Source organism: Apostichopus japonicus, chromosome 5, assembly GCF_037975245.1.
Source record: "Apostichopus japonicus isolate 1M-3 chromosome 5, ASM3797524v1, whole genome shotgun sequence".
Lineage (NCBI taxonomy): Eukaryota > Metazoa > Echinodermata > Holothuroidea > Aspidochirotida > Stichopodidae > Apostichopus > Apostichopus japonicus.
This window is the reverse complement of record NC_092565.1, coordinates 24,231,608-24,254,905: the sequence shown is the minus strand read 5'-3', so window position 1 is coordinate 24,254,905 and position 23,298 is coordinate 24,231,608. Positions and strand designations below refer to the sequence as shown.

The window sequence follows — 23,298 nt, the reverse complement described above, 5'->3', positions numbered from 1 at the left end:
AATAGCGGAAAACAGAAAGAGAAACAAAACGTGAAATTCCCCCCTTCCCCCCACTTCCTGTTAGTAAATTTGGTTTTTCCTTTTAATTCAGGTTAAATTAGCCTTCATTTTAAGGCTGTTCCAAACAAAATTGCTTCAAAGTTAGGACACCCTTAGTTGTATTATTGTAGTCACTTTGAATCAATGAATTATTGTTTCGTAGGAAGAAAAACTGCTGGGAGTGGAAGACTTGTACCGTGGTCCACCCAGCATGGCCAGCTCACTCACTTTAAATAAGACTGCCATGAGATGGGTGCTATGTTTTGTGGTGTGAGCTTACGGGCATCGCTGAGTTCCCGCATTAAAATCAATTTGAAAAAGCTGCCTTACCACTTCATTTCATATAACAACACTACCCAGATTGTTATATGTTTATTAAGTTCAGTCTAGGCTAGGTACATTTGCTACAAAAACTGTGTTAGACCTAATGATGATGTGATGATGTATATGCTTCCCAAAAATTAAATTTTGGGGGGTGGATTTTGGAGTTTTTTGCACCAAAACATAGTTAAGCAGTGCCAAGAATAGTTAACATAAGGGTAGGACTGATGCTGCAAATATTGATTTAGATTGTTTGGTTAGCAATGCTATAACTCTTGGATGCTGTTTTGGGCTTCACATGAGAACAGTTTATGTTCCGAGCCCTGCAAAGAAAGATAACGTTTTTGTTCGATAGTGGCAGGGGAGGGGAATAAGCTCACATCTAATGAAAATAAGCAGTTGCTTTGAGACGTCCTTTCCATTTTAAATGTATCCATGTGGTATTTGTTATAATTACCATCTGTTGTGATGTCAATGGGATACAACACTTAAAGATGAGGGTTCCACTTAACAGCAGTTTATAAAGCTATTTTATGGGGTATAAAAACAAAATACCCAGAAGTGAACAATGCTTTATCCAACAGTTCAAATTGACAGCAGAAGACTGCTGAACTAATTTTGTCAAAAACATTCTTGACATTTATTACTTTACAACATAGTTAAATGAAAATATTGCACCATTTCTTTGCTAGAGAACATTTTGATTACATATCCCAGTTGGTAACATAGAACAACACCAAAGAAGACCTCAATAGCCTGTCCCCTTGATTTGATTAGACACTTTGTTAATGTTAACACAATCCCATGAAATTTGCCAGGGACAAAGTCACCTCAAGTCAGCTTTGTCAAACTCCACCTTTCTAGGAAACACTGAAAATGTTCTTGTTATGCTAGTAGCAATAATTGTCAACTTGAAAGAAATGACCATTGTGCAGAATATGACACATGAACGGAATCAAATTCCAAACCGCAATCTGCAAACCTCTCAACATTTTGTTGTTAGCTGAATTTCGGTTGTGGTGGTTCACAGCCACTTCATAGCTTTGCACTCGCTGATTTGTGAGTTAAGGAGTTAACCCAATACAGAAAATTGTGTGTCCCCACACAATGTTGTCTAATGCTTGACTTTTCATTGGCAAACCTTTTAATTTTTTTACCCGACTTTGTAACTTCTGGTGTGAGTGCTTGGTGGACTAAATAAACAGTATGGCCTATGGTTTCAAGGGGCATTACATTTCAACTTATAAAACTCTGTAGGGAACAACTAGATTTTTGGCAAAGTAAAAAAAATTACAAATTTAGTTTGGCGATACAGGATACAAGCTCTCAACAAGCATTAGGTACATGATCACACAATTGCTAGTGTTCCTATCAATCTCCTTCCCAATCCTCCCTTCCCCACCTGCCCCAAACCCCACTCACTCCCCATCCCCCTCCTCAAGTCTGTATACTGATTCATCATTTTGTTTAATGTTCTTCATTTTCTGTGAGGGGGAGTCATCTACTAGACAACTCACATGGATCTTCTAGTCTCCCTTATTTGGAAGATTTCATTCATGAATTCCCAACATCAACATTTCTTTCAAATTTTCTAGGCTTTCACCTTTTGATTTACATCTTAAACTTTAATTGCTTGACTGAGTATGATATGTCTTTAAAAAGATCATGAAGATGAGGGAGGAGGGGGATGTGGGGGAGATGAGGTGGGGGATATGTGGGTGTGGAAGATGAGGTGGGGAGAACGGGGTGGGGGAAGTGGGTGGTGTTAAGATGGCTGTCTGGATTCTAGCATATTTACTAACAGTGTAATTGTAAGTCCATGTTGAATTCACTGTATATGACCAAGTCATCACTTGTAAAACTGATTGCAGGGTGATTAAAGAGTAACAGCACACAACAGTCCCCTAACAAATGTCACTTAACAAAGTAATGTCATACATCTTATCATAAAAGCAATAAAACATACCCTATAAAGCTAGGGTATCAATAATAAGCTTTAAACAGTTTTGGTAAGCTTTGATGGATTACCTTGTGTATGTCGCTTGCAGCTGTGGAAAGTGTCCCTGTTTCTTCCCGTAGGATATAGCCTTGAATAATCCTGTCACAGATACAAAAAGAAGAAAAAAAAAAAGTGGTTTTAATCACCATTTTACTTCACACTCTTGTCCTGAGGAGCGATACATTAGTGTGGCATATGCCAAAGTTTGAAATCCAGCCTGCAATCTGTGAAATTTCAGGTCAAAAGCTGGACAAAAGTTTGGCAGTGAAACCTAATTCATGGGGTGTACTCACTTGTTCTTCTTCTGAACAACCTCTACTAGGCTCCTATTGTGCTCAAGATGAAACTCAATCTTCTCCTTGTACTTTTGCTGCAACCTCTGGAGTCGTATTATCCGCTCTACGAGCATCCCTTTGTCTATCCCTGGAAAGTCATTGTTCCCTGAAGCTATTGTCACCTGAGGACTCTACAATAGAATCAAAAAATTTAGGAATTTTTGTAAATGACTTTACCCACAGACGGGACACTTTACTTTCCAAGTAACAAACGATACAACGCTTGAATGAGATGGAAGGAAGAATTCTCCAGAGTCTTGGAATTGTTTTTTGGTAAATAGTGCTATATTTGGTGGTCATAGCTGAATTTAATTGTAAAATATGCAAACACAAAGAAATTAAAAATAACCAAATTGTAGTACAGTTAACAATCACAAAGGTATAAATGCAGGTTTTGTCAAGATATTTTCATTATTTCCCAGTTTTGGATTGATTTTCACAGGCAGAAGTGTCTTCTCAAACACAACGGGAAATGACAATGACTTTTACATCTCTACGTGATACAACAGTCTACTTAGACGTTGTGTTTTGTTCAAAACTAAAATTTATATACATTTATGAATATCATCAGTTTGGTAGTTCATATTCATTTAATGATTTTCATAGTAAGGCAAACTTTGGTGGCTTCTCAGTAAGTAATAGGTTTTGCCATAGTCTAAAACTCAAGAAGTCTTGCAGTTAGGTTGGCTAGACATCCCGTTAATTCGAGGCACTGTCCTTCTATCCTGGCACGACCACTAGCCAGACGTAAGTACATCTGTCATTTGTAATGAAACATGGAATGATCCTAAGAGATATAAAACAATCTGCATACAACATGTACAAACTTCTATAGCTACACAATTTCAAACTCTACTTGCATGTGTGTATACATCGTACTGATTTCAGTATGAACATTACCTATCTTTGCCACCCCACTTGAGTAAAGCTGATCTTTAATTTGTCATTTTACCAAAGCTGGTTAAATTTACATATCAAAAAATTAATTTATCCATTTTCTAATCCCTTACGTATCTGTTTTATTATGTCTGTTTTGTGTTTGTGTTTCTATGTGTGTGTGTGTGTGTCTTGTGACCAGTGTCACACTCCTACCTGGGAGCTTTGTGATGTTTTATCTTCCCCAGCTGCTGGTCCAGATATACTCCCTCTGGCTGAACTGGACGTGCTCTGACTTGGTACCCCTGCCGTTTCCAGGGACCCCGATGAGCTGGTACGTGACCCCATGCTGTTACTCTCTTTACCGCCATGGCCATCCTTCTCCAGGGATTCAATTCGTTTCTTTGCATGTTGGAGTTGTCTTGTGAGATCCTGTGAACGAAGAAAGAAGTGAGCTTTATGCAGCACAAGAAAGAATGCAGACCCTGGCAGTGAAATGCATACTCTGTAGACCCTGGCAGTGAAATGCATACTGTGTAGACCCTGACAGTGAAATGCATACTGTGTAGACCCTGGCAGTGGAATGCATACTGTGTAGACCCTGACAGTGGAATACATACTGTGTAGACCCTGACAGTGAAATGCATACTGGGTAGACCCTGACAGTGGAATGCATACTGTGTAGACCCTGACAGTGGAATGCATACTGTGTAGACCCTGACAGTGAAATGCATACTGGGTAGACCCTGACAGTGAAATGCATACTGGGTAGACCCTGACAGTGGAATGCATACTGGGTAGACCCTGACAGTGGAATGCATACTGTGTAGACCCTGACAGTGGAATGCATACTGTGTAGACCCTGACAGTGGAATGCATACTGTGTAGACCCTGACAGTGAAATGCATACTGGGTAGACCCTGACAGTGGAATGCATACTGGGTAGACCCTGACAGTGGAATACATACTGTGTATACCCTGACAGTGGAATACATACTGTGTAGACCCTGACAGTGGAATGCATACTGTGTAGACCCTGACAGTGGAATGCATACTGTGTAGACCCTGACAGTGGAATGCATACTGTGTATACCCTGACAGTGAAATGCATACTGTGTAGACCCTGACAGTGGAATACATACTGTGTATACCCTGACAGTGGAATACATACTGTGTAGACCCTGACAGTGAAATGCATACTGTGTATACCCTGGCAGTGAAATGCATACTGTGTATACCCTGACAGTGGAATGCATACTGGGTAGACCCTGACAGTGGAATACATACTGTGTAGACCCTGACAGTGAAATGCATACTGTGTAGACCCTGACAGTGGAATGCATACTGTGTAGATCCTGACAGTGAAATGCATACTGTGTAGACCCTGACAGTGGAATGCATACTGGGTAGACCCTGACAGTGGAATACATACTGTGTATACCCTGTCAGTGGAATACATACTGTGTAGACCCTGACAGTGAAATGCATACTGTGTATACCCTGACAGTGGAATACATACTGTGTAGACCCTGACAGTGAAATGCATACTGGGTAGACCCTGACAGTGAAATGCTTACTGTGTAGACCCTGACAGTGTAATGCATACTACATGGAACTACAGCAGAGAACTACTGCATAGAACTACAGCAGAGAACTACTGCATAGAACTACAGCAGAGAAATACTGCATACAAAATGTAAATGCATGTTTTCTGGGATAATTCCAGACCAATATCTTTCAGGAGTGGCATATACTCATTTGTCTCTCCTGAAAGAGGCCAAGTCAAATTGGGTTTGGGGGCAAAGATCTTCAGTTGTGGAAGCACCACGTATTTGGTATGAAACACCTCTTGAATTAAGGCGGGCCGCAAGTATTTGTACTTTTAAGAAGTAATTTGATAACTCTAGAGAGCATACATGCTATCCTCATCCTCTTTACTATTGTAGTAACAGTGGGGAATTCTCTGATCATTGTAATTTGATCACTCTAGAGAGCATACATGCTATCCTCATCCTCCTTACTATTGTAGTAACAGTGGGAAATTCTCTGATCATTGTAATTTGATCACTCTAGAGAGCATACATGCTATCCTCATCCTCCTTACTATTGTAGTAACAGTGGGAAATTCTCTGATCATTGTAATTTGATCACTCTAGAGAGCGTACATGCTATCCTCATCCTCTTTACTATTGCAGTAACAGTGGGGAATTCTCTGATCATTGTAATTTGATCACTCTAGAGAGCGTACATGCTATCCTCATCCTCTTTACTATTGCAGTTACAGTGGGGAATTCTCTGATCATTGTAATTTGATCACTCTAGAGAGCGTACATGCTATCCTCATCCTCTTTACTATTGCAGTAACAGTGGGAAATTCTCTGATCATTGTAATTTGATCACTCTAGAGAGCGTACATGCTATCCTCATCCTCTTTACTATTGCAGTAACAGTGGGAAATTCTCTGATCATTGTAATTTGATCACTCTAGAGAGCGTACATGCTATCCTCATCCTCTTTACTATTGCAGTAACAGTGGGAAATTCTCTGATCATTGTAATTTGATCACTCTAGAGAGCGTACATGCTATCCTCATCCTCTTTACTATTGCAGTAACAGTGGGAAATTCTCTGATCATTGTAATTTGATCACTCTAGAGAGCGTACATGCTATCCTCATCCTCTTTACTATTGCAGTAACAGTGGGAAATTCTCTGATCATTGTAATTTGATCACTCTAGAGAGCGTACATGCTATCCTCATCCTCTTTACTATTGCAGTAACAGTGGGAAATTCTCTGGTCATTGTAATTTGATCACTCTAGAGAGCGTACATGCTATCCTCATCCTCTTTACTATTGCAGTTACAGTGGGAAATTCTCTGATCATTGTAATTTGATCACTCTAGAGAGCGTACATGCTATCCTCATCCTCTTTACTATTGTAGTAACAGTGGGAAATTCTCTGATCATTGTAATTTGATCACTCTAGAGAGCGTACATGCTATCCTCATCCTCTTTACTATTGTAGTAACAGTGGGAAATTCTCTGATCATTGTAATTTGATCACTCTAGAGAGCGTACATGCTATCCTCATCCTCTTTACTATTGCAGTTACAGTGGGAAATTCTCTGATCATTGTAATTTGATCACTCTAGAGAGCGTACATGCTATCCTCATCCTCTTTACTATTGTAGTAACAGTGGGAAATTCTCTGATCATTGTAATTTGATCACTCTAGAGAGCGTACATGCTATCCTCATCCTCTTTACTATTGTAGTAACAGTGGGAAATTCTCTGATCATTGTAATTTGATCACTCTAGAGAGCGTACATGCTATCCTCATCCTCTTTACTATTGTAGTAACAGTGGGAAATTCTCTGATCATTGTAATTTGATCACTCTAGAGAGCGTACATGCTATCCTCATCCTCTTTACTATTGTAGTAACAGTGGGAAATTCTCTGATCATTGTAATTTGATCACTCTAGAGAGCGTACATGCTATCCTCATCCTCTTTACTATTGTAGTAACAGTGGGAAATTCTCTGATCATTGTAATTTGATCACTCTAGAGAGCCTACATGCTATCCTCATCCTCTTTACTATTGTAGTAACAGTGGGAAATTCTCTGATCATTGTAATTTGATCACTCTAGAGAGCCTACATGCTATCCTCATCCTCTTTACTATTGCAGTAACAGTGGGAAATTCTCTGATCATTGTAATTTGATCACTCTAGAGAGCGTACATGCTATCCTCATCCTCTTTACTATTGCAGTAACAGTGGGAAATTCTCTGATCATTGTAATTTGATCACTCTAGAGAGCGTACATGCTATCCTCATCCTCTTTACTATTGCAGTAACAGTGGGAAATTCTCTGATCATTGTAATTTGATCACTCTAGAGAGCGTACATGCTATCCTCATCCTCTTTACTATTGCAGTAACAGTGGGAAATTCTCTGATCATTGTAATTTGATCACTCTAGAGAGCGTACATGCTATCCTCATCCTCTTTACTATTGCAGTAACAGTGGGGAATTCTCTGATCATTGTAATTTGATCACTCTAGAGAGCGTACATGCTATCCTCATCCTCTTTACTATTGCAGTAACAGTGGGGAATTCTCTGATCATTGTAATTTGATCACTCTAGAGAGCGTACATGCTATCCTCATCCTCTTTACTATTGCAGTAACAGTGGGGAATTCTCTGATCATTGTAATTTGATCACTCTAGAGAGCGTACATGCTATCCTCATCCTCTTTACTATTGCAGTAACAGTGGGGAATTCTCTGATCATTGTAATTTGATCACTCTAGAGAGCGTACATGCTATCCTCATCCTCTTTACTATTGCAGTAACAGTGGGGAATTCTCTGATCATTGTAATTTGATCACTCTAGAGAGCGTACATGCTATCCTCATCCTCTTTACTATTGCAGTAACAGTGGGGAATTCTCTGATCATTGTAATTTGATCACTCTAGAGAGCGTACATGCTATCCTCATCCTCTTTACTATTGCAGTAACAGTGGGGAATTCTCTGATCATTGTAATTTGATCACTCTAGAGAGCGTACATGCTATCCTCATCCTCTTTACTATTGCAGTAACAGTGGGGAATTCTCTGATCATTGTAATTTGATCACTCTAGAGAGCGTACATGCTATCCTCATCCTCTTTACTATTGCAGTAACAGTGGGGAATTCTCTGATCATTGTAATTTGATCACTCTAGAGAGCGTACATGCTATCCTCATCCTCTTTACTATTGCAGTAACAGTGGGGAATTCTCTGATCATTGTAATTTGATCACTCTAGAGAGCGTACATGCTATCCTCATCCTCTTTACTATTGCAGTAACAGTGGGGAATTCTCTGATCATTGTAATTTGATCACTCTAGAGAGCGTACATGCTATCCTCATCCTCTTTACTATTGCAGTAACAGTGGGGAATTCTCTGATCATTGTAATTTGATCACTCTAGAGAGCGTACATGCTATCCTCATCCTCTTTACTATTGCAGTAACAGTGGGGAATTCTCTGATCATTGTAATTTGATCACTCTAGAGAGCGTACATGCTATCCTCATCCTCTTTACTATTGCAGTAACAGTGGGGAATTCTCTGATCATTGTAATTTGATCACTCTAGAGAGCGTACATGCTATCCTCATCCTCTTTACTATTGCAGTAACAGTGGGGAATTCTCTGATCATTGTAATTTGATCACTCTAGAGAGCGTACATGCTATCCTCATCCTCTTTACTATTGCAGTAACAGTGGGGAATTCTCTGATCATTGTAATTTGATCACTCTAGAGAGCGTACATGCTATCCTCATCCTCTTTACTATTGCAGTAACAGTGGGGAATTCTCTGATCATTGTAATTTGATCACTCTAGAGAGCGTACATGCTATCCTCATCCTCTTTACTATTGCAGTAACAGTGGGGAATTCTCTGATCATTGTAATTTGATCACTCTAGAGAGCGTACATGCTATCCTCATCCTCTTTACTATTGCAGTAACAGTGGGGAATTCTCTGATCATTGTAATTTGATCACTCTAGAGAGCGTACATGCTATCCTCATCCTCTTTACTATTGCAGTAACAGTGGGGAATTCTCTGATCATTGTAATTTGATCACTCTAGAGAGCGTACATGCTATCCTCATCCTCTTTACTATTGCAGTAACAGTGGGGAATTCTCTGATCATTGTAATTTGATCACTCTAGAGAGCGTACATGCTATCCTCATCCTCTTTACTATTGCAGTAACAGTGGGGAATTCTCTGATCATTGTAATTTGATCACTCTAGAGAGCGTACATGCTATCCTCATCCTCTTTACTATTGCAGTAACAGTGGGGAATTCTCTGATCATTGTAATTTGATCACTCTAGAGAGCGTACATGCTATCCTCATCCTCTTTACTATTGCAGTAACAGTGGGGAATTCTCTGATCATTGTAATTTGATCACTCTAGAGAGCGTACATGCTATCCTCATCCTCTTTACTATTGCAGTAACAGTGGGGAATTCTCTGATCATTGTAATTTGATCACTCTAGAGAGCGTACATGCTATCCTCATCCTCTTTACTATTGCAGTAACAGTGGGGAATTCTCTGATCATTGTAATTTGATCACTCTAGAGAGCGTACATGCTATCCTCATCCTCTTTACTATTGCAGTAACAGTGGGGAATTCTCTGATCATTGTAATTTGATCACTCTAGAGAGCGTACATGCTATCCTCATCCTCTTTACTATTGCAGTAACAGTGGGGAATTCTCTGATCATTGTAATTTGATCACTCTAGAGAGCGTACATGCTATCCTCATCCTCTTTACTATTGCAGTAACAGTGGGGAATTCTCTGATCATTGTAATTTGATCACTCTAGAGAGCGTACATGCTATCCTCATCCTCTTTACTATTGCAGTAACAGTGGGGAATTCTCTGATCATTGTAATTTGATCACTCTAGAGAGCGTACATGCTATCCTCATCCTCTTTACTATTGCAGTAACAGTGGGGAATTCTCTGATCATTGTAATTTGATCACTCTAGAGAGCGTACATGCTATCCTCATCCTCTTTACTATTGCAGTAACAGTGGGGAATTCTCTGATCATTGTAATTTGATCACTCTAGAGAGCGTACATGCTATCCTCATCCTCTTTACTATTGCAGTAACAGTGGGGAATTCTCTGATCATTGTAATTTGATCACTCTAGAGAGCGTACATGCTATCCTCATCCTCTTTACTATTGCAGTAACAGTGGGGAATTCTCTGATCATTGTAATTTGATCACTCTAGAGAGCGTACATGCTATCCTCATCCTCTTTACTATTGCAGTAACAGTGGGGAATTCTCTGATCATTGTAATTTGATCACTCTAGAGAGCGTACATGCTATCCTCATCCTCTTTACTATTGCAGTAACAGTGGGGAATTCTCTGATCATTGTAATTTGATCACTCTAGAGAGCGTACATGCTATCCTCATCCTCTTTACTATTGCAGTAACAGTGGGGAATTCTCTGATCATTGTAATTTGATCACTCTAGAGAGCGTACATGCTATCCTCATCCTCTTTACTATTGCAGTAACAGTGGGGAATTCTCTGATCATTGTAATTTGATCACTCTAGAGAGCGTACATGCTATCCTCATCCTCTTTACTATTGCAGTAACAGTGGGGAATTCTCTGATCATTGTAATTTGATCACTCTAGAGAGCGTACATGCTATCCTCATCCTCTTTACTATTGCAGTAACAGTGGGGAATTCTCTGATCATTGTAATTTGATCACTCTAGAGAGCGTACATGCTATCCTCATCCTCTTTACTATTGCAGTAACAGTGGGGAATTCTCTGATCATTGTAATTTGATCACTCTAGAGAGCGTACATGCTATCCTCATCCTCTTTACTATTGCAGTAACAGTGGGGAATTCTCTGATCATTGTAATTTGATCACTCTAGAGAGCGTACATGCTATCCTCATCCTCTTTACTATTGCAGTAACAGTGGGGAATTCTCTGATCATTGTAATTTGATCACTCTAGAGAGCGTACATGCTATCCTCATCCTCTTTACTATTGCAGTAACAGTGGGGAATTCTCTGATCATTGTAATTTGATCACTCTAGAGAGCGTACATGCTATCCTCATCCTCTTTACTATTGCAGTAACAGTGGGGAATTCTCTGATCATTGTAATTTGATCACTCTAGAGAGCGTACATGCTATCCTCATCCTCTTTACTATTGCAGTAACAGTGGGGAATTCTCTGATCATTGTAATTTGATCACTCTAGAGAGCGTACATGCTATCCTCATCCTCTTTACTATTGCAGTAACAGTGGGGAATTCTCTGATCATTGTAATTTGATCACTCTAGAGAGCGTACATGCTATCCTCATCCTCTTTACTATTGCAGTAACAGTGGGGAATTCTCTGATCATTGTAATTTGATCACTCTAGAGAGCGTACATGCTATCCTCATCCTCTTTACTATTGCAGTAACAGTGGGGAATTCTCTGATCATTGTAATTTGATCACTCTAGAGAGCGTACATGCTATCCTCATCCTCTTTACTATTGCAGTAACAGTGGGGAATTCTCTGATCATTGTAATTTGATCACTCTAGAGAGCGTACATGCTATCCTCATCCTCTTTACTATTGCAGTAACAGTGGGGAATTCTCTGATCATTGTAATTTGATCACTCTAGAGAGCGTACATGCTATCCTCATCCTCTTTACTATTGCAGTAACAGTGGGGAATTCTCTGATCATTGTAATTTGATCACTCTAGAGAGCGTACATGCTATCCTCATCCTCTTTACTATTGCAGTAACAGTGGGGAATTCTCTGATCATTGTAATTTGATCACTCTAGAGAGCGTACATGCTATCCTCATCCTCTTTACTATTGCAGTAACAGTGGGGAATTCTCTGATCATTGTAATTTGATCACTCTAGAGAGCGTACATGCTATCCTCATCCTCTTTACTATTGCAGTAACAGTGGGGAATTCTCTGATCATTGTAATTTGATCACTCTAGAGAGCGTACATGCTATCCTCATCCTCTTTACTATTGCAGTAACAGTGGGGAATTCTCTGATCATTGTAATTTGATCACTCTAGAGAGCGTACATGCTATCCTCATCCTCTTTACTATTGCAGTAACAGTGGGGAATTCTCTGATCATTGTAATTTGATCACTCTAGAGAGCGTACATGCTATCCTCATCCTCTTTACTATTGCAGTAACAGTGGGGAATTCTCTGATCATTGTAATTTGATCACTCTAGAGAGCGTACATGCTATCCTCATCCTCTTTACTATTGCAGTAACAGTGGGGAATTCTCTGATCATTGTAATTTGATCACTCTAGAGAGCGTACATGCTATCCTCATCCTCTTTACTATTGTAGTAACAGTGGGAAATTCTCTGATCATTGTAATTTGATCACTCTAGAGAGCGTACATGCTATCCTCATCCTCTTTACTATTGTAGTAACAGTGGAAATTCTCTGATCATTGTAATTTGATCACTCTAGAGAGCGTACATGCTCTCCTCATCACCAGGGATGAGCCTGGGGTATAAAAAAAAATCACTGAACTTTGTGGGTGATACTATACTAACGCCAAAGGCGTCAATCGGCACACAGCGCGACACAGTTACAGGTGGGGTCCATGATCCTGCCTTAGAGCCCATGGTGGGGTACATGGGAAATGCCCCAGTTGGGGTCCAGGGGTCGATGCCCCCGGAAGCTCTGAGAAATTTGAGGTTTTAAGACATCAGTTTAGTGCCTATTTTACAAAGAATTTTGAATTTAATAAAGCACTCAAAGCAAAGTTTTCACACTCAAAATGTGCACACTGAAGCCACATGCCTAGCCTGTGGCTTTCACCCTACTTGATTCTTTCAATCATGGCGACCCATAATTAAAAAGTTACTGTTCATAAAATGTACACAATGGTCAGTCTGAATGTGGAATAATATTCAGGAGCTACACTTCTCCTCAGTTGTCCCTACTCTAATGATACTTTGAAAATCATAGGAAATTTATGAAAATATCGTTGCAATAATGTTGGGAACGTTATGAAAATCCAGAGAAAAATTGCGGTATAGGCTCCAGTTTGCGGATGCTACAGTGTGCTAGGATAAGAGTTTTTGTCCCCTGCAGGTTGGATATGCATTGGTGATGAAAAACATGCGAACGACGGATCAAATGATACAGTAACGCTGTTGTTAGATATTCACGGAAATTGAGAGGTGTATATTTTTGGAGGAAGAAAAGAAATCACGGAAATCCGCGGAAAATGCTCATGCCTGCATCACTATTGCAGTTACAGTGGAAATTCTCTGGTCATTGTAATTTGATCACTCTAGAGAGCATACATGCTCTCCTCATCCCCATCACAACTGCAGTTACAGTGGAAATTCTCTGGTCATTGTAATTTGATCACTCTAGAGAGCATACATGCTCTCCTCATCCCCATCACAATTGCAGTTACAGTGGAAATTCTCTGGTCATTGTAATTTGATCACTCTAGAGAGCATACATGCTCTCCTCATCCCCATCACAATTGCAGTTACAGTGGAAATTCTCTGGTCATTGTAATTTGATCACTCTAGAGAGCATACATGCTCTCCTCATCCCCATCACAATTGCAGTTACAGTGGAAATTCTCTGGTCATTGTAATTTGATCACTCTAGAGAGCATACATGCTCTCCTCATCCCCATCACAATTGCAGTTACAGTGGAAATTCTCTGGTCATTGTAATTTGATCACTCTAGAGAGCATACATGCTCTCCTCATCCCCATCACAACTGCAGTTACAGTGGAAATTCTCTGATCATTGTAATTTGATCACTCTAGAGAGCACACATGCTCTCCTCATCCCCATCACAATTGCAGTTACAGTGGAAATTCTCTGGTCATTGTAATTTGATCACTCTAGAGAGCATACATGCTCTCCTCATCCCCATCACAATTGCAGTTACAGTGGAAATTCTCTGGTCATTGTAATTTGATCACTCTAGAGAGCATACATGCTCTCCTCATCCCCATCACAACTGCAGTTACAGTGGAAATTCTCTGATCATTGTAATTTGATCACTCTAGAGAGCATACATGCTATCCTAATCCTCTTTAACTATTGCAGTTACAGTGGAAATCCTCTGGTCATTGTAATTTGATCACTCTAGAGAGCATACATGCTATCCTCATCACATTTGTCTCTTGCTTGAACTGATGCTAATTTGCCAATTTCATTCAACGAGTGCCGTGTGAGATGTGAGAATCTTGTTAAAAGTCTGTCACATATCATTTTTTGGGGGTTACCATTTGTTGTGAAGTCTGCAAGTAAGGAACAGAAAGCTGAGCTAAGTTACATTAGCTGCATAAGCTATCACTAGGGCATTCTTAAGGGGATTCAAACAGCTGGGCTTAAAAAGAAGGGTGCAACACTTGTAAAGAGGACTAAAGAAAAGGTAGAGATGATGAGAAGAAGGTAGTTTGGGTTTAAGGCAGTTGGGCTGTGGTGTTTGTCAGGAGAGGAGCTGATGCATTAAGGGAGAAAGGAAAGGGAAAAGCTTAGGGTGTTTTAGGAGAGACAAGGAAATGCAGGGACTTGTTAAGGACATGTAGAGATCACAATGTTATATGATAGTTTTTGAAATGAGAATCTAAAGGATTTTTGAGGTTACAGTGATGTGCATAGTAGTCTAGTGGATGTTGGAAATGAAGGCTCCATGTTTCTGACATGTAAAAGGAAGCAGTGGTGTCTTTGAGGAGTCTGAAGTACAAAATAAAGAGAAGCATTGGAATAACTACCTGTTTGCTTAATTTATAACCCAGAACTAGGTAACACCATATTTCTTTGGTTGAAGGTGGGATGCAGCATATTGCTGGTTTTGGACCTTCAAAGTGGGCTACATACCAAATGGTGGCATATTTAAATCGAAACAAAAATTCCAAATTGTTTCAAGGATAAATCAGCAAGAAGAAGAAACCAGAAAGGTAAAGCTTGTCAAGAGCATGTGCTATTATTACATCACAGACCACCCACTGTGATCTACTCTAGGGAAGGATCCAGGGTGTAGCCAACCAAAATAAGTTCCACTCAATCGACCACATCAGTTGAACAGGTGACCACAAGATTGCCGCAAACTTCAATGCAAAGTGAGGCTTTTAACATAACTTCTTGCAATTCTTAAAGAACCTATCACTTTTCCCCACAAAGAGTCATGTGATACTTACTTTTGTATTGGCGACATGTCTCCTCTTTAACGTTTTAGCTTCGTCCTTGGCTTCCTCAAGCTTCAGAGTGAGGTCGTCTTCATTTCGAGACTTCTCATTGAGACGACTTGTCAGAATGGTGACTTCTCGCTGCCTGAAATCCTTTTCACGCTGAAGATCGGTTGACTGTCGAAATGATGACAGAGGCATTACTTAAAAGATGCATATATTACATATTTACATAGCATGATAATATGTAGTAACCATCAAACAGAAGGGGATTCATCTGAAAGACGTTAACAGCAAAAAAGGTGAACCAATGGCATTTTTTATATTTTCAACTTTTCTATGGTACAATTGGTGATGGGATGGTTAGGGAATGGCATGAAGTCAGTGGAGTGTGGGAGAGAATGGAGAGGTGGGAGAGGATGGAGGGGTGGGAGAGGTGGGAGAGGATGGAGGGATGGGGGAGGATGGAGAGGAACCTATTTTGGATGACAGCCTTTCAACCATTCTAATACTAATAAGTCTTTCCAAATTTGATTTTCTTATCATAAATGTTTTAAATCAGAATGTCAATTAAACTATCAGCCTTTGTGTTTTGTACACAATCTCCCTTTCTTACCATTGGGGGACACAGATCCTATATACACATGAAAGTTAAGCATACAGTGTGCATGATAATGAAACTACTTGCAGTCTATGATGTGATGATGGGTACAGCGAACTATACCCACCCCCTCCTCCAAAACCCATTAGAGCCTTAAATTATCATGCATAAGGTGGCAAGGAGCAGGAAGGAGAGTAGAAAGGAGAGGGATTGGTAAACTCATACTACAAACTACCCGAGTCAATTCTTCCCTTACCAGCTGTGAATAAAAAGGAGAGGGATTGGTAAACTCATACTACAAACTACCCTAGTCAAGTCTTCCCTTACCAGCTGTGAATAAAAAGGAGAGGGATTGGTAAACTCATACTACAATCTACCCGAGTCAATTCTTCCCTTACCAGCTGTGAATAGAAAGGAGAGGGATTGGTAAACTCATACTACAAACTACCCTAGTCAAGTCTTCCCTTACCAGCTGTGAATAGAAAGGAGAGGGATTGGTAAACTCATACTACAAACTACCCTAGTCAATTCTTCCCTTACCAGCTGTGAATAAAAAGGAGAGGGATTGGTAAACTCATACTACAAACTACCCGAGTCAATTCTTCCCTTACCAGCTGTGAATAGAAAGGAGAGGGATTGGTAAACTCATACTACAAACTACCCTAGTCAAGTCTTCCCTTACCAGCTGTGAATAGAAAGGAGAGGGATTGGTAAACTCATACTACAAACTACCCTAGTCAAGTCTTCCCTTACCAGCTGTGAATAGAAAGGAGAGGGATTGGTAAACTCATACTACAAACTACCCTAGTCAAGTCTTCCCTTACCAGCTGTGAATAGAAAGGAGAGGGATTGGTAAACTCATACTACAAACTACCCTAGTCAAGTCTTCCCTTACCAGCTGTGAATAGAAAGGAGAGGGATTGGTAAACTCATACTACAAACTACCCTAGTCAAGTCTTCCCTTACCAGCTGTGAATAGAAAGGAGAGGGATTGGTAAACTCATACTACAAACTACCCGAGTCAAGTCTTCCCTTACCAGCTGTGAATAGAAAGGAGAGGGATTTTACATGGTAAACTTATACTACAAACTACCCTAGTCAAGTCTTCCCTTATCAGCTGTGAATAGAAAGGAGAGGGATTGGTAAACTCATACTACAAACTACCCGAGTCAATTCTTCCCTTACCAGCTGTGAATAGAAAGGAGAGGGATTGGTAAACTCATACTACAAACTACCCTAGTCAAGTCTTCCCTTACCAGCTGTGAATAAAAAGGAGAGGGATTGGTAAACTCATACTACAATCTACCCGAGTCAATTCTTCCCTTACCAGCTGTGAATAGAAAGGAGAGGGATTGGTAAACTCATACTACAAACTACCCTAGTCAAGTCTTCCCTTACCAGCTGTGAATAGAAAGGAGAGGGATTGGTAAACTCATACTACAAACTACCCTAGTCAATTCTTCCCTTACCAGCTGTGAATAAAAAGGAGAGGGATTGGTAAACTCATACTACAAACTACCCGAGTCAATTCTTCCCTTACCAGCTGTGAATAGAAAGGAGAGGGATTGGTAAACTCATACTACAAACTACCCTAGTCAAGTCTTCCCTTACCAGCTGTGAATAGAAAGGAGAGGGATTGGTAAACTCATACTACAAACTACCCTAGTCAAGTCTTCCCTTACCAGCTGTGAATAGAAAGGAGAGGGATTGGTAAACTCATACTACAAACTACCCTAGTCAAGTCTTCCCTTACCAGCTGTGAATAGAAAGGAGAGGGATTGGTAAACTCATACTACAAACTACCCTAGTCAAGTCTTCCCTTACCAGCTGTGAATAGAAAGGAGAGGGATTGGTAAACTCATACTACAAACTACCCTAGTCAAGTCTTCCCTTACCAGCTGTGAATAGAAAGGAGAGGGATTGGTAAACTCATACTACAAACTACCCGAGTCAAGTCTTCCCTTACCAGCTGTGAATAGAAAGGAGAGGGATTTTACATGGTAAACTTATACTACAAACTACCCTAGTCAAGTCTTCCCTTATCAGCTGTGAATAGAAAGGAGAGGGATTGGTAAACTCATACTACAAACTACCCGAGTCAAGTCTTCCCTTACCAGCTGTGAATAGAAAGGAGAGGGATTGGTAAACTCATACTACAAACTACCCGAGTCAAGTCTTCCCTTACCAGCTGTGAATAGAAAGGAGAGGGATTTTCCATGGTAAACTTATACTACAAACTACCCTAGTCAATTCTTCCCTTACCAGCTGTGAATGTTTACTGGTGATGTCTTCCATCTGTGATTGCAGTGACTTGTTTTCATCTGTCAAGGTCTCAACCTGAAGGAGAAGGAAACAGGATAAAATGATAGAAATGGAAGTTTCACTTCAGAAACGGGAAACAACTTACAGATTTTTTTTTTATTATACAGTCCATTGAAACTACATGGCAACAAATGGATTATTCAGGGTACTGTTTTCTCATACTCAAGACAAAGAGAGGAGAATATTGTGTCCACAATACCACAAAACCAAAACCAATGACATTTGAACCATAAAACATCTTAGTATTATATTATCATTAATATATATATATATATTTTTGGAGGGGGGAGGAGGAATACTACAAATGATAGGAGGGAAATGCATGGGGGAGGGGAATGGAAAAATGGAAAACTTCCTCTCTCAATCTCTATACTATCTCCTTTTGTGGACACTGGTCTGTGTGTTTTACTACTAATATCAAAGCATAAATAGGAAACTGTAAACTGAGAAGCGTGTAAAATATGATTTTAATAGTGCAGAATTGTAACAAGAGTTTGGTAACTACATGTTACATTATTACATTGATACTATTATTAGTAAGTCATGATCCTTCTATCCTTTGGTTCTGTTGTCTATACAAATATGTCCAACTATTACATTCATCTTTTGAGCTTTTTGTTAATTTTTTTTTTTTTGTAATTCCATTGTCCAAAGGAAATACGTAACTCAAGGAATAATTCAACGTCAAAATTTTGCTTAGCAGTTTTGAAGATTCACTAGCTTATATATACTATGTACAAAAAGTGCTGCATACATCTTTACACCGACTGTAGCAACTTGATCATTTTGTATAGAATTTTGAGATGCCATACTGGATAAATTATTCCCTGTAACTACATAAAGAAACATGTGGATGGATGCCAGGACAAAGGAGCAGCTAAACAATCAAAACAAGCCATTCTACAAAATAAAAAAATTGAATAAACATTCCAATGGTATTACAATCACCTTGGATTGAAGTAACCCAACGTCCGAGTGAAGCTCTGTGTTCTTGGATGTTATCTTTTGGGTAAATTGTAACAATTCACTCTCTTTCTGCCTCGATGCATCCAGAGAAGCCTCCAAATCTTTCCCATCCTCCTGAATGTTACCCAACCTCTCCTCGAGTTGTCTGATACTTTCATTTGCACTAAAATTAGAAGAAAGAAAGACACCACTGTCATTTCCAACTTTCCAATTGCTGGTTGTGGATAAGATGAGGCGGTTTTAATTATTCTTACTGTATGGGTTTGAAGCTCTATTAGGAAGACAGAGGTCATGGATTATTCCCTCTAACATATGTTTAGTTCTTTACAAATATTTGCTGTGACTTTCAAGTAAATGAAATTAACATCTTGTAGTTTTGTTGAAATGTTAAGGTTTCTGATGACAGGAAGACAGGTAAAATCACAGCAGTTGAGTTGACCGTGGCTTCACTTTATATCCATCATGTACATAAGAAGAAGGTAGTTCTGATTAAACTATAGGTCGAAATCTTACAGCAATACAAAGGTTTCCTGGAAATACGTAAGACATCAAGGACTTACTCTGTCAGCTGCACCTCTAAAGCCTTGGTCTCATCAAGTTCCTTCGATAAATTACGATTTGCATCTTTCTGATTGTTGAGTAAACCTTTAAATTGAGTCAGGATTTCTTCTTGTTGTATTCTCTCATCTTCCAAACACTGGACCTGAACAATCAAAGACCACATACATACAAATATAATCAATGATGATAAATTAATCATAATGTCTGAACAATCAAATACCACAGAATGAGAACTATGTTGTTGCTAACAACAAATAGTTTGCCACTTCATTGTTTCAATGAAGCTGTTGCTGGTACATATATTTTTCTTTTAAGGCTTTTCAGTCTTTTGTTCTTCTTCATTATATCTTTGTGTGCGTTGTACCTTTTCTTACTCTTACTAAATTTACGTATGTCGATAAGTTTGAAACCATTTCTTAAAACTGCTAAGTTTTGTTTCTTGTAACATCAGTAGGATGCAATGACAGACAGATACTAGTGGCAATGTGGTGGTTGTTAATATCAAGAGTCTGTGCATATGTGTGCTTTCAATGACATTTAAATGTAGTAATGTAGGGTGATGTTGTTTCTGTATGGACCAAATATATAGAATTTTTATAAGCTAGCTTGTCAGCAGTAAGCAGCTTCGAGGACTACCAAACGGTTGTACAACAGGTGTATAGGGATTTGCAACTCTCCAATTTGCTTCAACTCTTTTGCGAATGCTCAAAGAAGTTTGGAAAAGCGAGAGCACTGGTGAAGATTGGCCATACAAGGTTTGTGCATTAATAGAACCTGCAACGTTCCGGTGGTTGTCCTTGCACCAAGCAGTGGAGGCACTGCATTATTGTTATCCCGCTCTTCATTCGGCTGGAACACGAAGCAGAGAAATGAAGGATGCAACGTTTTTTTACAGGCCGGAAACTTTTTGAGGGGTTTGTGTCACTGGAAGCAAACTTTTTCTCTTATAACATTACTGATGCCATATGAGATGGTACATCTGTCTTTCCTTATAATCAGAGTAAACATTAATTCATGCAGATATTACTGACCCTAACTCTTAGAGACTCCAATTCTGCTGTTGCATCATTATGTGCTTGCTTCAAGCGATTCAGTTCTTTTAGTTTGGCATTGTGAACCTGAAAGTGATGAGAGAACGAGTGATAACATTGTACGGTCAATGTAACCACAACATTGAAAAGTATTTCTTCTCCACCATAAATGAGATATCAGCTGCAAGTTAGCCTTAAAGCAACAACACAATTATAAGTTATTGAAAGGTTTAAACTATGACCACCCTGTTTAATACCAAAAACCATCATTTTCAAGGCCTAGAGCAGGGTACTTTTATATGTTCTTTCATAATCATGGCCTAACTCAGGGCTTCTAAGTAGGCAGCTCATAAAATTTCAATCCAGTTTGCACAAAAATGATTGACAATTTTATACTGATCGGGTATGCCAGCCCTTAATGCTTTAAGCTTGAATCCTGTCCTCACCTATACTGTACATAACTCAATCTAGTTATCCTGAGATATTGATTCTGTCTGGCCACTTGCTATTATAATCATGGCCTAAATCAGAGATTCTCAATAGGCAGCTCACAAACTTTCATTCTAGTTCATATAAGAATCTACCAACTATATTATACTTATCGGGTATGCTGGCCCTCAAGACCTTATACTAATCGGGATGCTGACCTTACCTCTTAGGCTTGAATCCCTCGCCCTCCTATCCTGCACATTACTCAATCTAGATGAGACTTTGATTCTGTCTGGCCACTTGCTCCAATCAATGCTATTCTCTGGTCATTGTAGAAAATTATCATGTAAATTCTACCTATTCTCTCAGCATTAATCATTGGTGTCAAAGTTTATGACATTTGCATGATGAAGTACTCGTATTTTCAAATGTTGGTTCCTTACCTAAATCATAAGCATGTTTTTACACTACTAAGACCTTAACAAATGACCGCTTGGACTAGGACTACAATCCGAAAGTAGTTGCATTTTGATATAGCATGGTGAGTTGCATTATGGCACACTTTTGAAACATACTTTAACAGGTATCTCAATACATTTCCAAGCAGGATAAATGTTGGAGAGTTTAGAAGCCTCGCTTCCTCAACGTCCTACCTCTAATTGATCCGTCGTTTCTTGTTGTTGGATCTGGAGCTCCTCTTCCGTCTTTTTCAGTTGAATTCCTAACGAATTAGATTTAACTTCTTCCGATTCCTGTCAATCGGGAGAAGAAGCAATGTTGGAAAGGACAGAGATCAATCTTCTTCATTTTGCACATTGCTTAAACAGGCATTTCTGGAATATCTCTGCAACAGCCAACGTTACCAAAACGTTCTATTGTCAATAGACTGGTATTCAAAAGCAGCATTGCCAATAAGGCCAGTTGCATAAATTAATACTATGATATCATGACCAGTGGTGTACACCTGGTGAGGATAGGGGTGGTGGGAAGATTTGGTTAGTCTCCCCAAAACTAACCAACTATGAAACCGGCTTGTGATCTATACTGAACCTATAATATCCTCTCAGTCAACAAAGAAGCCAACAGCCTTCAGAAAAGACAACATTTATATTCTCAATATTTACAACAAGTCCGAGAGCTTAAGATTAAGTAAAGTAAATTGATGCACCCCAACATCGTCGGTGAGGCTACAAATGTGCCACTGTTTGTTGACCCTGTCTATATATCATCCAGGTTGCAGAGTGCTTAAATGCATAAGTCACAGGTTAAGGCAGGTGGCTTCATATAATTACAAAACTTAGATAAACATGTATACCACTTTCTTACAAGAGAATGTGTTAAAGTAAGTGGGCCCACTTACTTTTACACATTCTCTTACACAGGCTCTTTAGTGGACATAAGCAGTTTGCTAACTGTTTTGTTTTATTTACTTATCAGTACTAGACTGATGTACTGCTTTGTATGAAATTATGAAGTTTTGCTTCTCGGCCAGTCAGAAGCATTAGGCCTGTATATAGTCTTACAAGGTAGATGACAATAGCTTCTGCCCCAATTTGAATATGCAAATTAGGTCAAGTAGAGGTAAACTCCCTACAGAAGTAGGGAAGGACTAGATTAACTGGTGACATTTGATGGAAAGGTAACTTTGCTACTGAATATACATTGTTAGACAAAATTTAGCAATTTGGAACTATGTTGTTGCATAATTTGCATCGATATGGCATGTAAAGTTACCATGGAAACTTAAGACATTTCTACAAGCTACAATAAAAGAATGATATTTTACCTGATATTGACGAATCATATCCTGACAATTCTTCCTGATGGTCTCTGTTTCTTCCTTGGCTTCGGCAAGTCTCTGTTCCGTTTTGGCAAGCTTTGTCTTGGTTTCCTTCAAGCAACAAAAGTAAATGCAGGTCGCCACGTCAGACTCTCTAAATATTTTACATTTTACAACAATGAATAAGAAGCAAGTTGAAGAAATTTTGGCATCAATTTCCCACAAAAAATTGACACTCTTAGATAAAAATCAAACTCAAATTACATTATAATTCATTGACTGGATGATCTAAGCT

At 39.3% G+C, this 23,298-nt stretch overlaps 1 protein-coding gene across 3 annotated transcripts in view; it reads right to left on the bottom strand.

Annotated features, from left to right (window-relative positions):
* LOC139968141 (coiled-coil domain-containing protein 186-like) overlaps positions 1 to 23,298 on the bottom strand; it is a 103,657-nt gene that overhangs the window by 59,767 nt on the left and 20,592 nt on the right. For all 3 annotated transcript variants that reach the window (XM_071972532.1, XM_071972531.1, XM_071972533.1), the window contains exons 7-16: positions 23,010 to 23,114; positions 21,877 to 21,975; positions 20,795 to 20,881; positions 19,763 to 19,905; positions 19,185 to 19,365; positions 18,177 to 18,251; positions 15,326 to 15,490; positions 3,787 to 4,002; positions 2,653 to 2,825; positions 2,389 to 2,458 (exon numbers count right to left, since the gene is read on the bottom strand). In XM_071972532.1, coding sequence (XP_071828633.1) covers positions 2,389 to 2,458; positions 2,653 to 2,825; positions 3,787 to 4,002; positions 15,326 to 15,490; positions 18,177 to 18,251; positions 19,185 to 19,365; positions 19,763 to 19,905; positions 20,795 to 20,881; positions 21,877 to 21,975; positions 23,010 to 23,114 — 1,314 coding nt within the window. The remainder of the gene's footprint in view (positions 1 to 2,388; positions 2,459 to 2,652; positions 2,826 to 3,786; positions 4,003 to 15,325; positions 15,491 to 18,176; positions 18,252 to 19,184; positions 19,366 to 19,762; positions 19,906 to 20,794; positions 20,882 to 21,876; positions 21,976 to 23,009; positions 23,115 to 23,298) is intronic.